Below are 14,716 nucleotides of genomic sequence, written 5' to 3' on the forward strand. Positions count from 1 at the left end.
GGAATGTTTTTTAAAACCTGTTGCTTTAAGGGCGCCTGGCTGGTTAGTGGTTTAAGTATCTGCCTCCGGCTCAGGTCATGATCCTGGAGTCCTAGGAGCCCCAGGATCGAGTCCTTCAGCAGGGAGTCTGCTTCTCCCTCTGATCCTACCCCCTGCTTGTGCTCTCTCTCTCTCTGTCAAATAAATAAAATCTTTAAAAAAAACAGCTTATGCAAACTCAAGGAAATTGATTTGGATTGTCCTTTATGGACAGTTATTTTGTTTTTTTTTGTTTTTGTTTTTGTTTTTTTTAAAGATTTTATTTATTTATTTGAGAGAGAGAGAATGAGAGAGAGAGAACACATGAGAGGGGATAGGGTCAGAGGACGAAGCAGACCCCCCCGCCGAGCAGGGAGCCCGATGCGGGACTCGATCCCGGGACTCCAGGATCATGACCTGAGCCGAAGGCAGTCGCTTAACCAACTGAGCCACCCAGGCGCCCATGGACAGTTATTTTGTAAATGGGTATTACATGCAACTGATGAATCACTAAATTCTGCCCCTGAAACTAATAATACACTATATATTAACTAAATTGAATTTAAATAAAAAATTTTAAAAAAGCATTATGTACTTATAAAGTTAACCAAGATTTAATAGTAAATTTTGTGTTAGAATTTCCATCAGCTAGTCGTATATGTTTGAGTCTAAACCTCCCTCAAGCTGACGGTGAGAAATTCAGGTTATATGGAGTCTGAATATATACACTTTAGAAAGAACTCCTCTTTTGGGAAGTTCTCTTTGAAGTCAGCAAATAGGAGCAGAAATCCTTAAGTCCCAGTATTAGCAATCTTATTCACCTTGGGGCAGCTTAAAAGAGTTTGTTAATATGAAATGTCAGTTTTTATGGGAGTCTACCTTTGAGATCAGTCACTCAATAGATTGGAGATTTGGAATCTTGGGGTTTCAATGTGTGGGCAAGTCATTTCATTTTCCTGAATCCATCCGAATTTCCCCATCTGTAAAACAGGCATGAAAATGCCTACTTACAGGTTGCTTCATGAATCAGATGGGATAAAGTAAGACCAATGCCACTAATAAATAATCCTCATGGTTTGTGTTTTTTGAGAACTTCCTGTGTGCCAGGCCCTATTCTAAGGATTTCACACGTACTTGCTCACTGTATCCTCTCGGAAATCCTAGAATCTCTATTTTTCAGTGAAGGAAATGGAAACACACAGTACAGTTGACCCTTGAACAGCATGGGTTTGAACTGCATGGGTCCACTTATATGTGGAATTTTTTTCGATAAATACAGTACTGTAAATGTATTTTCCCTTATGATTTTTTTTTTAAAAGTAATCTCTACCCGCAGTGTAGGGTTTGAACTCAAGACCCTGAGATCAAGAGTCACACACTCCACCAACAGAGCCAGCCAGGGGCCCCTATATTTTTTCCTTCCTTATGATTTTCTTAATAACATTTTCTTTTCTCTAGCTTACTTCATTGTAAGAATATGGTGTATCACACATCTAACATACCCAATGGGTGTTACGCAATTGTTTCTGTTATTGGTAAGGCTTCCGGTCCATGGTAGGCTATTAGGAGTTAAGTTTTGGGGGAGTCACAAGTTATACGTCGATTTTTGACTGCACAGGGGTGGGGGGGGTTGGTGCCCCTCGCCCCCATACGGTTCAAGAGTCCACTGTATATGGAAACTCTTTGAAAGCTCTGAAACACATTAAACAAATGTAAACTATTGTCTCAGTTCTCCCCAAAGTACACTTTCCCTTATTGATTGAGCCGAAGTCCGGGAATGCTAGCACCATTCAAAATCCAAATCCGCGTCTTGCTCCGTCTGTATGAAAATGTTCTCTTTCGCCCTCTAAGGTCTCCGGGGACTACCATGACGGTCACCGTGGTATATGATAACTCTGAGGCGACGGAGCTGTGTGCGGCTCAGCACCTCTACCTCAAGCCCATAGCAAAATTGATGATCAATGTCTTGCTGCCAGAGAGCTCAGAACTGACGCGGCCCTTCTCCAACTGGGAAGTGCTTGACCAGCTGAAGAGCCTGATTTGCCCTGACCAGTTCACCACCGTTCGGCTCTCCAAGAGCACAAAGGACTTCATCCGATTCGAGGGCGAGGCTGAAACGCGCAGTTTGGTTCAGATCTTAAAGGCCAAGTTACATGGGAAGATCATCAAGCTGAATGGTTTGAAAACAGACTTAAAAGTCGTGGCTACAGATGCCCAGGGAGAGTGGGAGCGCTTCCCCAGGGAAAAGGAGGCCTCAGCGAGTGATGGGGCCGAAGAGCAGGACCAGGACAAGAGCCCAGATTCGATCTATTTCGAAGGCTTGCCCTGCAAATGGTTTGCGCCCAAAGGCTCCAGCGGGGAGAAGCCCTGTGAAGAGATCCTTCGGGTGGTCTTTGAGAGCTTTGGGAAGATCAAGAATGTGGACATCCCTATGCTGGATCCTTACAGAGAAGTGATGACTGGTGGAAACTTCGGGGGTTTTAGCTTTGGCTTGCAGACGTTCGAGGCCTTTATCCAGTACCAGGAGTCGACTGACTTCGTGAAAGCCATGGAGTCCCTTCGAGGGATGAGGCTGATGTTGAAGGGAGATGATGGGAAAGCTCTGGCCTGTAACATCAAGGTAAGAAGGAGCCAGAATTTCTTTCCTTTCCCATCATTCGGGTGGTCCTGAGCAAAAGCTGGAAGGAAGCATCTTAAGGAAGCATTCCTTAAACCCCATTAGGCTCTGATCAGTAGCTGATGTAGAGATTTGTGTTGTCACTCATAAATGGATGTTTAAGAAGAAAACTAATCCTGATGTGGACATTCTTCTGCCAGCTATGGTTTGGAAGGGATGGGTCTTATAATCCGGGGTCCTGCCCCAAACTTCTTGAGGGCACTGAAGAATTCTTCTGGCCCTCATGGAGCTACCTCTTATGCATGTTCCATCTGACGAGTTGCTGAGAGAGAGGATCCATGCAGTTTGAACCCACAGGAGAGCAGGTTACTCCCCTTTACTCTTGGGGGCAACAACTTACATTTTCAGGATGTCTGTCAGGTAAATTGCTGGAACATTCTCTCAACAAACTGGGCTCCTTTCCTTTCAAGATCATCCTGATGTCTGAACGCTTGGCCACCTCCTTTTTGACCTCTTAATCCAGCAGAGGAAAAGATGCAGCTAAATACTCCTTATTCTCTCAGTTAGCCTTGAGCATGAATTTGGATTTTCGGCTTAAGTAGCTTCCTATGTATGAGTGTGTGTGGTGTGAAACTACTTATGTTAAAATATATCTTTTAAAATTGTGAGCTATTCAGCCAGACAAAAGATAGAACACGTACTATAGTGACCACCCATGTGCCCACCGCACGGCGTAAAAAAAGAAACATCCCCCGTGAGGTGAGACACCATCCCCCTCCCTCCCCGCAGAGGTGGCCGTGATTGTGAATTCGGTGTTTAGCATCCTTGTGTACATTTAAAGGGCTATTTTTGCCTCCTTTTATTTTTTAAGCAAATTTGTTTGTAGCACCTTGACAGGACTTTTACTTCATTTTGGGGATTTCCAAAGTAGCTTAATAATCACTACAGTCTGATCTCGTATCCCATCAGGTCAGTTGTCTTGCATCTTTGCTTCCCCGATCCTTCCTCCACCCCCAAGCATTTTTTTTTTTTTTGCCTATTTTTGTCTCTGGCGACTAAAATACCTGAACTCAGTTGATCTTAATAACGAGCCAGAGGTAATAAACTCACATCCCTCAGAGCCTGTGCCCATAATGACACGGTGATGCTGTCTATAGCTATATGAGAACTCCTCAAGGGTTCTGCCGAAGACAGTTCTAGAACCCACAGGGCTGTTGTGCAGGTGACCAAGAAACAGCGGAACAGTATGGGGATGGGGATGCGGGGAGGACATTTTGAACTCGCCAAGTTTTGAGTTGTTCTGTACATACTGGTTTCATTTCCCTGGCCTGGGACACACCCAGCCAGCTGGCAGGCTTTTCTAATGGAACTCTGAATTGTTTGTGGGCAGGTTATGTTTGATACAACCAAACATTTCAGCGAAGGGGCTATAAGGAGGAGAAATCAAGAAAGGCTAAAGTTACAAGAGCTGGAGGAAGAAAGGAAAAAAGTAAAGAGAGACGAGGAAGAGGCTGCAAGGTGAGGAGACCAATGTTAACCAAGAGGGGTTTTCACTTGTGACGTGTGGGTTTGTTCCTTCGGGTGACTGGCTGCACTCGACAGATAACATTGAGGGGGGAGGTGGCAGGAATTGGTACAGAAATGGAAAACTCGGCGGAAGCCCACAGTCTTCCAGCTGTGCTGTCACAAAACCAAAATGGCCAAATGATTGAAAATGAGAAACTTAAAAAGAAAGTTCTTAGGGAGAACAGGTAATGAGCTAGATTAAGATATCTTACAGTGAAAATCCTAGCCCACCGAATTAAAAAGTTGACCAGTTTACCCCAAATTTACCAAAGTTGACCTTGCCTACTAATTTAAAATTTAAAAAAAAATCTTTTTAGGTCTGGGAGAGATTTTCTTGGTCAACAGTCAAAGCAAGCCCTTGACAGGAAGGCATGGATTTCTTGGCCTTCTATTTCTTGTTGGCTTAAGTTCTTTCGGTGAATTTGAGGAGCCTCCGTGTTTATTTCTTTGAGCTTATCCTTGTTTTCTAATTTAGGGAGTCGAGCCTAGAAAGGGCTATTGGATTGCCAGAGGTTTGCCAAGAAGGTACAAATGGGCTCTCAAAACCAGTTTTGCCTCTTGGCCCCTCCCCTCGCGTGTTTATTCTTTGAGTCATGTAAATTAGAGTCATTCAAAAAAGGAGATAAAGAGTCCCCTTCCGTGTGCCTTTCATTTTTTTGGCTGGCGGGGTGATAGGAATTGCCTGAGATCATGTCTGTGAAACTCAGCCAGAGTTTGAGCCCACTCAAGGCAACTATCCCCCCAAATTTCCAGACTAAACATGCAGTTGAGATAATCTTCCAGCTTTTGGCTAAGTCCTCACTCAGGTGATTGTCCCTTCTTTCCCCTTCCCCACGGTTCCATAAGGGCCCAAGCAAAACAGTTTAATTTTTCGGAAAATACCAGTAAACAAAGCCCATATTCTCCTAAGCCAGTATGCTTTTATGATAGTGTCCTGTGTTAAGTAATAGGTACCAAGGACCAGTTCTCAGCCATAAGAGTTTCTGAGTGCTTTGATTTCCCTTTATTTATAAGCCTACTTAAAGCCAGCTCCATGGAAGGTTTTGATCTCGGAGAGAAATGAAATCACCACTGTGATGGTTAAATCCACAAGCTGGACTGCTGGTGGTTTGAGAGAGTGGGGACTTCTAGAAGCCCCTTCTTTGAATTCTGTAGCCTTCTTCTTGTATACTCTCTCCTGTACCTGCTTCTAACTGACCAGCTCAGTTTTGTGCCCTTCCCCTTTGACTGATGCACCAACGGTGTCTTATTCCCTAAGTTGTCTAGGTCAAACCCTGGGGTTAGCACTGCGTGATTCCGGGAAACCTAAATGATCCGTGGCCCCCCCCCCCCCCGGCAATGGGGAAGGAGCTGGAAGGAGAGCTCATGCCTAATCCATGCCTTCTGAATGATTGAATCTTAATCGTTGTCCAGAAAAAGAAAAGAGGAGGAAAGGAGAGCCCAGGAAAAGAGGAAGAAGGCCAGGGTGAGGAGACGAGGCCCGAAGGAGAGAGACAGACGCCGGCACAGGAAACCCAAGGCCCGAGCCCCCGCTGACAGCGCCCGGGAGCCTGACTCTTTGGAGGGATGGGAGGAGCGGAAGTTCCTCCTGGCCCAGAGGCGGGTGGAGGCTCTCCGGTTGCTCCGGGTACTCTTGAGGAAACTCGCAGTAAGGCTCTTTCTCAATCCGTCTTCATGTTTGGTAGGTACCTGATCTTTCGGAGACGCACTTTGACACTGACGCCATGGCCCATTTAAAATCGACTCCATGGAAGACTCTTTGCCTTCCTTGGGGTTTGTTTTGAATAGGCTGATCTCCAGTAAACCCAACTGTGGATTTACAAAGCGGGGGGGGCGCCCAAATGCTCAACACAGCTGTGTCTCACCCCTGAGGTCTGGCACACCCACACTTTGTGGTCCTGAGCTCTGGGACTGTGCGACCCTGAGCAGGATAGCTAGTGAATCTACTCCTCTAGGCTCCTAATGCCAGGGGGTGGGGATGGATGGCGTGGGTGTTACGTTGGTAGGAGTCTTCCATTAACTTGACTTGTCCATTCATCTGCAACGGGTCTGGATGGAAAGGAAGAGCCTTGGACGGAGACCTTTGTGTAGTGAGCTCCAGTTAGTCTAGTCTTAAACTATTTGCTAAGGAATTTCTGACCTCACAGAGCAATTTGTTTTGTTTGGAGAGTTTCCATTTTGGAGTTTCAGGGTTTTTGGGGGGTTTTTTGCCCCACTTTACTGACCTCCTAAAGATAACCAGATTCCCGCAGATGGCCCGAAGGAAAGGCCTGAAAGGTTCCCAGATTGCATATTTAAATATGCATTTTTAAATGAACAGAGTGAACGGCATCAGGATCAGATAAGAGGTCCTTTCATGGATATCTGCATTCCCAGCCTTTCTCTCATGAATGCAGACGACCAACCTTAGTGAAATCAGGATCAGAAAAATCTCACATTTACATTTATAATAAGGCTTGCTGAATCTTTTAATTTACCGTGATGACCTCCAGGAGTGACTCCTTTATGAGAATTTGTCTCTTTAAATGGACTTGGTGCCTAACTCTTGGCCCCACTGATGGGGCCTCACACTGCTGACGCAGTCCCTAGGTTCGAATCCCGGGTAATGGGTAGGCACTGTCCCGAGGTGCGCCCCGTGTGAGCCTGAGCACAGGGTGATCTCTCCCAGCAGGGTGGGGCCCGTGGGTGACCTTTCACTTGGCCTGCAGTTCTGCAGAGCAGACATCACAGACCAACCCATTGCCACGGCCACACTTTGTACCTGCCACTTTGCTTCCGACTGAAGCAGGTGAGGGGGTATAGCTCAGGGACATCCGCACCAGCAACCCATGGGAAGAGGCTGGGATGACAAACAGAGGCAGGTTCTCTTTTAAACCAGTTGATTCCCTTTTAGACACACATTTCACCCATCAGTCTTTTCCTGTTCTAGGATTTTCTGGGAAGGCTGTAGAGCATTTCTTATTCCTCTTTCTATCCCCAGCCCCTAGCCTAAGACCTGGAACTGTAAGTCCTCACCAGTTTGTGAACAAATAAAAAAAAGGGGGTCATGTGCTTTGAAGGTACCTAAATCGTGGCGCACAGACCTCATAAACATGGCTCACGTTCGCCCGAGAGAGCGAATCCTGTACCTCTTTCCTCCATGCAATATTGTTCCTAATTTGGATCTACCTTACGTGTTAGAAACCTCTTCAGGGGCGCCTGGGTGGCTAGGTCAGTCGGTTAGGCATCTGCCTTCGGCTCAGGTCATGATCCTGGGATCCTGGGATCCTGGGATCGAGTCCCGCATCGGACTCCCTGCTCAGCGGGGAGCCTGCTTCTCTCTCTCCTCCCCGCTCGTGCTCTCTCTCACTATCTCTGTCTCGCTCTCTCAAATAAATAAATAAGATCTTAAAAAAAAAAAAAGAAACCTCTTCAGAACCACGTCAGAAAGCCCAGTTTTCTTTGAGATTTTTACACTGTGAGGTTTTTCATGTGAGATTTTAACCTTTTTCTTTAAAGGTATCCACACAGTTTAACCCACAGGGGGTAGATGACGCAAGCCCAAAAGTGAATCATGCTCCAGGGAACACGTTGGAAACTCTGAAGAAAGAAGAGTTAAACACTCAGTGTCTTCAAAATCAGGAAGAAATGCCAAAATATCAGGTTGCCAAGTCAGACAATAAACGAAAACAAAAAATGAAGAAAAGAACTAGGGCTCACTTACGTAAATCTTCCCACCACCTTGGGAGAAAAAAAATAAGATATTCAGCTAGAAAAGAGAGAACTGGAAAATTATTAACCGAGGAATACAATCACAGTCTGGTCTCTGACCAGAATTCTTTGCGGAATGCGATGATTCAAGATCAGTCTCCTGAGAAAGAAGACCACTGCAGTTCTAATAAATCCGATTCTTCCACATTATTTGAGCCAGACCATGGCAGGAAACAGAAGATCTATGAAACAGATGAATTTATTGATTACCTATTAAACTACTATCAAACTCCAAAGTATGCCCGGATCTGCCTAGAACCAAGTGACATAGCAAGCCCATGTCAGTGGCAGAGGGCTGTCCATGCTAAGGGAAATGGATTTCAGATCAATCTGAGAAAACGTAAACATCACTCCAGCAGTCTGAGCCAAATGCAAAACCTGGCAACAAGAGAAAACCTGGTTCAAGAAGATGACTGCCCATCAGAGATCTGTACCAAGGATCTTGAGCATAAACCACAAAAGAGAGGAAAAGTGGATTATGCCAAAGCATGGACCAAGGAGTTAAAAGATCATTGCCAGGACACAGCTAGTGAAACTGGTGATCACCTGTCCCCAGCTGATGGAAAGAGCCATCTGTTGGAAAAGACGCAAGCTTACCAGGTCAAAGATTCCAACTCCCCAAGTCAGAGCCCCGTTTCCTCACCCAGCCGGTCAGCCGACTTAGATTTGGAGTTGACAGATTTCTTAGAGGAAATCAGTAGTGATTCCGAGTGCTTTAGTGAAATCCTTAGCATAAACAAAGAGGAGAAAGTGAGGTCTGTGGCCACAGATGATAGCTCCCCAGAAAAAAGATCTCTTGATGACGACGAGATCACCACCAGCAATCGAGAAATTAGGGCACGTCTGCAGACCTTGTCTTCAAAGTGGAACCGTCATGGGGAGCACAGCTCCTCTAAATCCAAGCTGAGGAAACCAGGCGAGAGGTCCAAGTATGAACTGAGATTTTCATGGCTGGAGGGCGAAAACAGTTCCAGTAGAGGTGAGAAGAGCACCAGCAAAAGGAGGGCAACGCTAGCCCCCAAATACTTGTTCGACGAAGGCTACTACCACCAATCCGGTCCTAGCAGTCTGTTGGACCACATCACAAGGAAGAGGAGGAGGTTCAGCGATAGCACATCTGGCCAGCAGGTGCACTACGGGCCCGCTCACGTGCCAATGGCATCATCCAAAAGTGCTCATGTTTTCTATGTGGGGGATTTGCCCCAAAGAAGAGAGACTCCACGGAAGTTGGAATATAGCCAGGAGGCCAGAAGGTTTAAAAGACACGAGCATTCTAGAGAGTCCATGCTGAATTCTGGTAATTCTTATATTAGACGTAACAGTCAGGAGCACCTCGACTACGGAAGCTATTTTGGAAATGGCTACACTAGTTCTCTATATTTTCAAATGTTTTGAAGGCCTCTTAGATCAGAAACACCCCCATTCTCAGCAAACAACGTGCAGGATAGAACATTTAAAACCAAATACAAGTTATGTGGTTAGCAACTACAGAGAAAGAGAGCAGCACTTAAAAGCTTGAGCAAGGTCAGATGCAAAATCCTTTCTCTTGCCAAAGTATGAAGCATAAATGACTGCAGGTGTGTTGGCAGACTTTGAGAAATAGGAAACATCCAGATTCCAAAGGTTGGCAAAACAACGGGCCTGTACAACTCGATCCAAGGACAGACTTTTCTACAGTTTGGCTGCACCCTGAATTTGGTGCCAGTGAGGAAGCAAATGAGCACCGCGAGGAGTTGATAGCCCTCTGTGGCTCTCTAGCTGTTAGAACATCATCATTTAGTGTCCGCTGTCTTCAAAGGGGACAGCAGCGAATGGCATAGGATCTTTTTACAAGTGCTTGAATTGGGTCAGAAACGCCAGCCACAAAACTGTCCTGACTTTTATCTAGAAATAACTACAGGTAGCAGAAGAGACGACAGCTAGAACACATCATAGACTTCTTCGTGACATTGGAAGGTTTCGTGACCACCCACCAGAAGGAAATTAATCTCATTCATACGTTCATAGTACTCAAGAGTTGTCCTTTGAGAAACGGAACTTGGAAGAATCAACACAAAGGGGCTCGGATTGTCCTTTGAGGCTTAAACGGATGGTGGACCATTCGCGGAGCTGTTTTTGGAAGAACCCCCACCCCCAAGTCATTCCATCCTAGAAAAGCAAGAGAATTGAAGTAAAATGACCAGTGGGATTTGCAAAAGGCAACATGGAAAGATCCCGGGACACCACTAACGGCACTTGGGAAGATAGGACATGGCAGTATTCCATTTCAGGTTATGTAATTCTTTCACTCAGGGATGGGTGACATCAGTTTGTAAAAAGCCACTGACTATCCCCGAACTGACTTTTATAAAACATTAACAAGTGCCTCCTCAATCCTCAGTAATGCCATGGAGTTAGGAGGAGTCAAGGGCAAAGCCCTAGTTTTCTAGCTGGGGAAAAATGGTATGTGTGCAGGATTTGTAAACTCTTAACAGAAGCAATTTTTTTACCTACTGGTTTTGGACTTCTTGAATATGTTTTTAAATGGAGATATTTTATAGATTCGTAAAGACTTACATCTTAATGCAGTGCATGTTCTATTGAAAGCTCGGCTGATTCATTCTGCCTTATATAGGATTTAGGACCTCAGGGGCAGGAGATGACCTTCTTTTTTTTCCCAACAAAGCTATACCTGACTCGGCAGTGGGAGACATCAATGAGATCTCAGACTGGCTGCGGCAGGAAAAGGAGATTTCCATTCACAGAAGTAGTGGAAGGCAACATTTTCATAGGGCATGATTCATTTCAGTCTTACCTTGACATTCTGTAGAAAAGTACCAGCTGGTAGGGCCAAGGGTAGGATGCCGGCCAGTGTGGTTGCCCTGAATGACGAGGCACGTTCTGTGCTCAGAACCAGCCCCTTGAGCAGCCTGATACCTGAAGGGGCTACGCCATCTTCTAATTCACCGGAAGTTAAGAACCACATTGTTTCATCGATCTCTTCTAATCACATGTAATCAAGATATGCTAGTTCATGCAAAAGTTCAAAAATGAATGTAACGTAGCAGGTCATGCTTATTATTAATAAGACAATAACCAACGAATGATTTGTGGGCTTCCATGTATTCAGTTCCACTTTCAAGCTAGTGACTGCCATCAAAACTAGGTTTGGCTTGTCACATTTGAAAAATCGCTCATGGGGTGAGTGCCTTTTCTCCTCGGAGGACTAGCAAGGACTATTAATGTTCAAAGTACTGTTGTCCAGAGTAGCCTTTTAAAATGCTAAGAGCTTGTATTTTGTCAGATAAATATTGGTAACTAGGTATTTTGTCTCCTCCAGTGAGACCCTGCCTCATTTTTTTTTTTTCATGTTTCATGCCATTGAAACAACATTAGGGGTTTGTAATGGAAAGCAGTTATGCTTGTTTTGAAAACAAATCTTCATTTCTTCTGCCATTAGATAATTTTTCTCTGCAGAGATTTTTAGGCATGAAAACAATTTGCTGCTCAGTAACCAGACATAAAAGAAAGAAAGTGCAGAATACAGCATGTGCAATTTGGGGGGGGGGTGTATAATAGAACTGGTGCTAAGTCACTTCTATCTAATATTTTATCTGGTTTTGTTTGCTAAGTACCATCCTGGGGCCTAGAAGTAAGTAAAAATACTGGTTTCATGTTTACTCTCTGTACAACCTTGGATTTTTATGTCTTGTGGTAATGCGTTTTAGATTTGAATACACCTTTTTGTGTGTGTGTAGGCCTTAAATGAGGAAGAGAACAATTCATCCTATACTTTTCGGTGGAATGAATGGCTTAGTAAGGAATGAAATAGAACCGAAAATATTGTGATCACTTTCTATTAATTAACATTGTTCTTCTTCGTTGTGCTGTTACTTAAGTGGTGCAAAAGTATTTTCTTGTATCTTTTTTCTATGACCTATTAAGTAAGTAAGGGCCTGAACTTTAAACTCTGTCTTTTTAAATAGGTGTTTTCATGTGTTTCCCTTGTATGTGCTGCTGATAGCGCTTTAAGAAAACTAAAAATCTGTCAATGTCTTTTTGTTCAATTTGTTTGAATTTCTCAGGTAGAAAGCCACATAACCTGGTAATTTTGAAAATAAGAACCAAATAAATGTATTTTTATTTGTTGCAAGACTGTTTAAAATGTTTTAAATAAATGCTAATAATCCCACTGGCGGGGGGCGGAGGATGAGTTTCTACTTGTACTAAGCTGCTTTGCACTCCTGTGGCCGACCCTTTGTCTCATTTGCATTGTTAGAGAAATAGTACATAGTTAATTTTCAGATATATTAAAAATAAAATGGTCGTGGTGACTAGAGTCTGTTCATTTTTTTTTTAAAAGATTTTATTTATTTGAGAGAGAGAATGAGAGAGAGCATGAGAGGGAAGAGGGTCAGAGGGAGAGAGCATGAGAGGGAAGAGGGTCAGAGGGAGAAGCAGACTCCCCGCTGAGCAGGGAGCCCGATGCGGGACTCGATCCTGGGACTCCAGGATCATGACCTGAGCCGAAGGCAGTCGCTTAACCAACTGAGCCACCCAGGCGCCCTAGAGTCTTCATTTACCATGCACATTGGCTAGGATGTTGCACATCTCCAGCATTTTCTATGAAAATATATACACACATCCAGTTTTAATATTCTTTTCTTTTTTTAAGATTTTATTTATTTATTTGACAGAGAGAGACACAGCAAGAGAGGGAACACAAGCAGGGGGAGTGGGAGAGGGAGAAGCAGGCATCCCGCGGAGCAGGGAGCCCGATGCGGGGCTCGATCCCAGGACCCTGGGATCATGACCTGAGCCGAAGGCAGACGCTTAACGACTGAGCCACCCAGGCGCCCCTTATTATTGATTCTATGCAACTTTTCCCTATATGATGCTAATGTTTGGGAATGGACTATGTCAGAGCTCATGCAGCTGAAGATCACAGTTTTATCTTCATTTTGGATAAGTTGAAATAACAGTATTGGACTGAAGACTATCCTCCCTTCAGCAAAGGTTTTATCAATAATCTTAGAAGGCAGCGAAATGGACCCTGTGGCGTTTCCCCTCACCCCTTTAGCACCTGGTGGCAGTGTTCAAGTTCTACAATCTCTTGTTATCAGTGAGGGTGTGGGATGGGGGGGGTTCTAGTCAGAGAAGCTAGGGGCTTCACTAGTCAGTCTTTGATCAGCCAGGAGTTACCTGCGTTTTGACGTGACGCATACAGCAAACTGCTTCCAAGTGTTCTATAACAAAGACTGTACCTTAGAACAATCTGGGTACTTTACAGCTGAAAGGGTCCTTGTTGGTGGGGGGCAGTCAAAGAGCACTCTCTGAAACAGCAAGGACTGTCTGGATGTTTGCTCTAGATCTTGGATTAGCCTCTTGGGCCCTCTGAGGTGTCACTATGCAGAGAAGCCACAGATCTGGAGAGGTACGGAAACCACGGAGAGAATGCTTAGGACCCAGAGGTGCTACTCCTGAGAACACAGTGCCTCTGCAGCGGGGCGGGGGGGAGCTGGTTAAAGCAGGGGAACCAACCCGTGGGGTTCACCTGACACCGCCCCCACTGGCTGGGCACCTGTAACCACCACGCCCCCCATCTTAAATGGTGCCTTTTATGTAATGTGGTTTCTGAATATGCTAGCTGGATTTGAGAAGTTTTTAGACCGAAGTCCTGCCTTATTGTAATATCCTTTTACGTGTAATCAATACAATGTTGATTTCATTCTGAATGGTGGGGAATCCGGCTATTTGAGATCGAAGCTTTAATCAGGCTCTGGACGGTTTCCTCTTGCATCAAACCCGTTTAACTCAGAGAAAGGAGTAGCCTAATCCTCGCATCTGAATGAGATTTCAGGCTGCAAGGTGGCCCAGCTTCTCTCTCCCACCCCTTCCCCGAAGGGTGTAACAGGGTGCTTGGCACAAAATGGGCAACTCGAATATTGGTTGAATGAAACCTAGTGGGGGGGGGCAGGGCTCTTTTAAAAACAATAGAAACAGGCAATGGTTTGGGAACATAAAAAGCGGAAAGCTGAGCGTCCTCTCCCGGTCGGAGTACATCCCTTGTAAGAAAACTCTGCCGATTTGAACGTTAAAATGGCAAAACACTAATATTCAGAGAAAGAAGTTGTGCTGACACAACGAACTGCAATATGCAAATCTGATCTTTTGACAGGAGGTGAATTAACTTTGCTAGCATGTAAGAATTTCCGAACGCTTTCCTGATGGATGGTATCTGAACACAGAACCAACCAACCCTGCCCAGGCACTTTTAATGTCGTCCTTAGTAAAGTTACCCCTTAATAACCTTGCTACGGACCTCGAGGCAGAGGTGCCTTTGAGTTTAGAAAGTTCTGATTTAAAGAGGCAGATTTTGAAACAAATAATACATTATATGTTAAAAAAAAAAAGTAGGAAGGGGAAAATGAAGGGGGGGGAAATTGGAGGGGGAGACGAACCATGAGAGACTATGGACTCTGGGAAACAAACGGGGGGGTGTAGGGGGGAGGGGGGTGGGGGGATGGGTTAGCCTGGTGATGGGTATTAAAGAGGGCACGTTCTGCATGGAGCACTGGGTGTTATACACAAACAATGAATCATGGAACACTACATCAAAAACTAATGATGTATGGTGATTAACATAACAAAATTAAAAAAAAATAAGAGGCAGAATTTGACAAGTCACAAAAAATAAATTCACACTAACTTTTTAAAAAGTCAGTTTGCACATTTTCATTAGGGCAGTTTAGCTAATGTCAATTCACTGTTTTTTTTTTTTTAAGA

The 14,716-nt window shown here is 44.6% G+C and overlaps 1 protein-coding gene across 1 annotated transcript; it reads left to right on the forward strand.

Moving 5' to 3' along the window:
* The first annotated feature begins 1,885 nt into the window (after positions 1-1,885).
* Positions 1,886-9,346, forward strand: LOC110577030 (A-kinase anchor protein 17B). Its single transcript, XM_021686254.1, has 4 exons — positions 1,886-2,638; positions 4,026-4,153; positions 5,615-5,849; positions 7,700-9,346. Exons 1-4 carry the CDS (start codon positions 1,886-1,888, stop codon positions 9,344-9,346), a joined length of 2,763 nt encoding a protein of 920 aa, XP_021541929.1.
* The last annotated feature ends 5,370 nt before the right edge of the window (positions 9,347-14,716 follow it).

This window comes from Neomonachus schauinslandi, chromosome X (genome assembly GCF_002201575.2).
Source record: "Neomonachus schauinslandi chromosome X, ASM220157v2, whole genome shotgun sequence".
Lineage (NCBI taxonomy): Eukaryota > Metazoa > Chordata > Mammalia > Carnivora > Phocidae > Neomonachus > Neomonachus schauinslandi.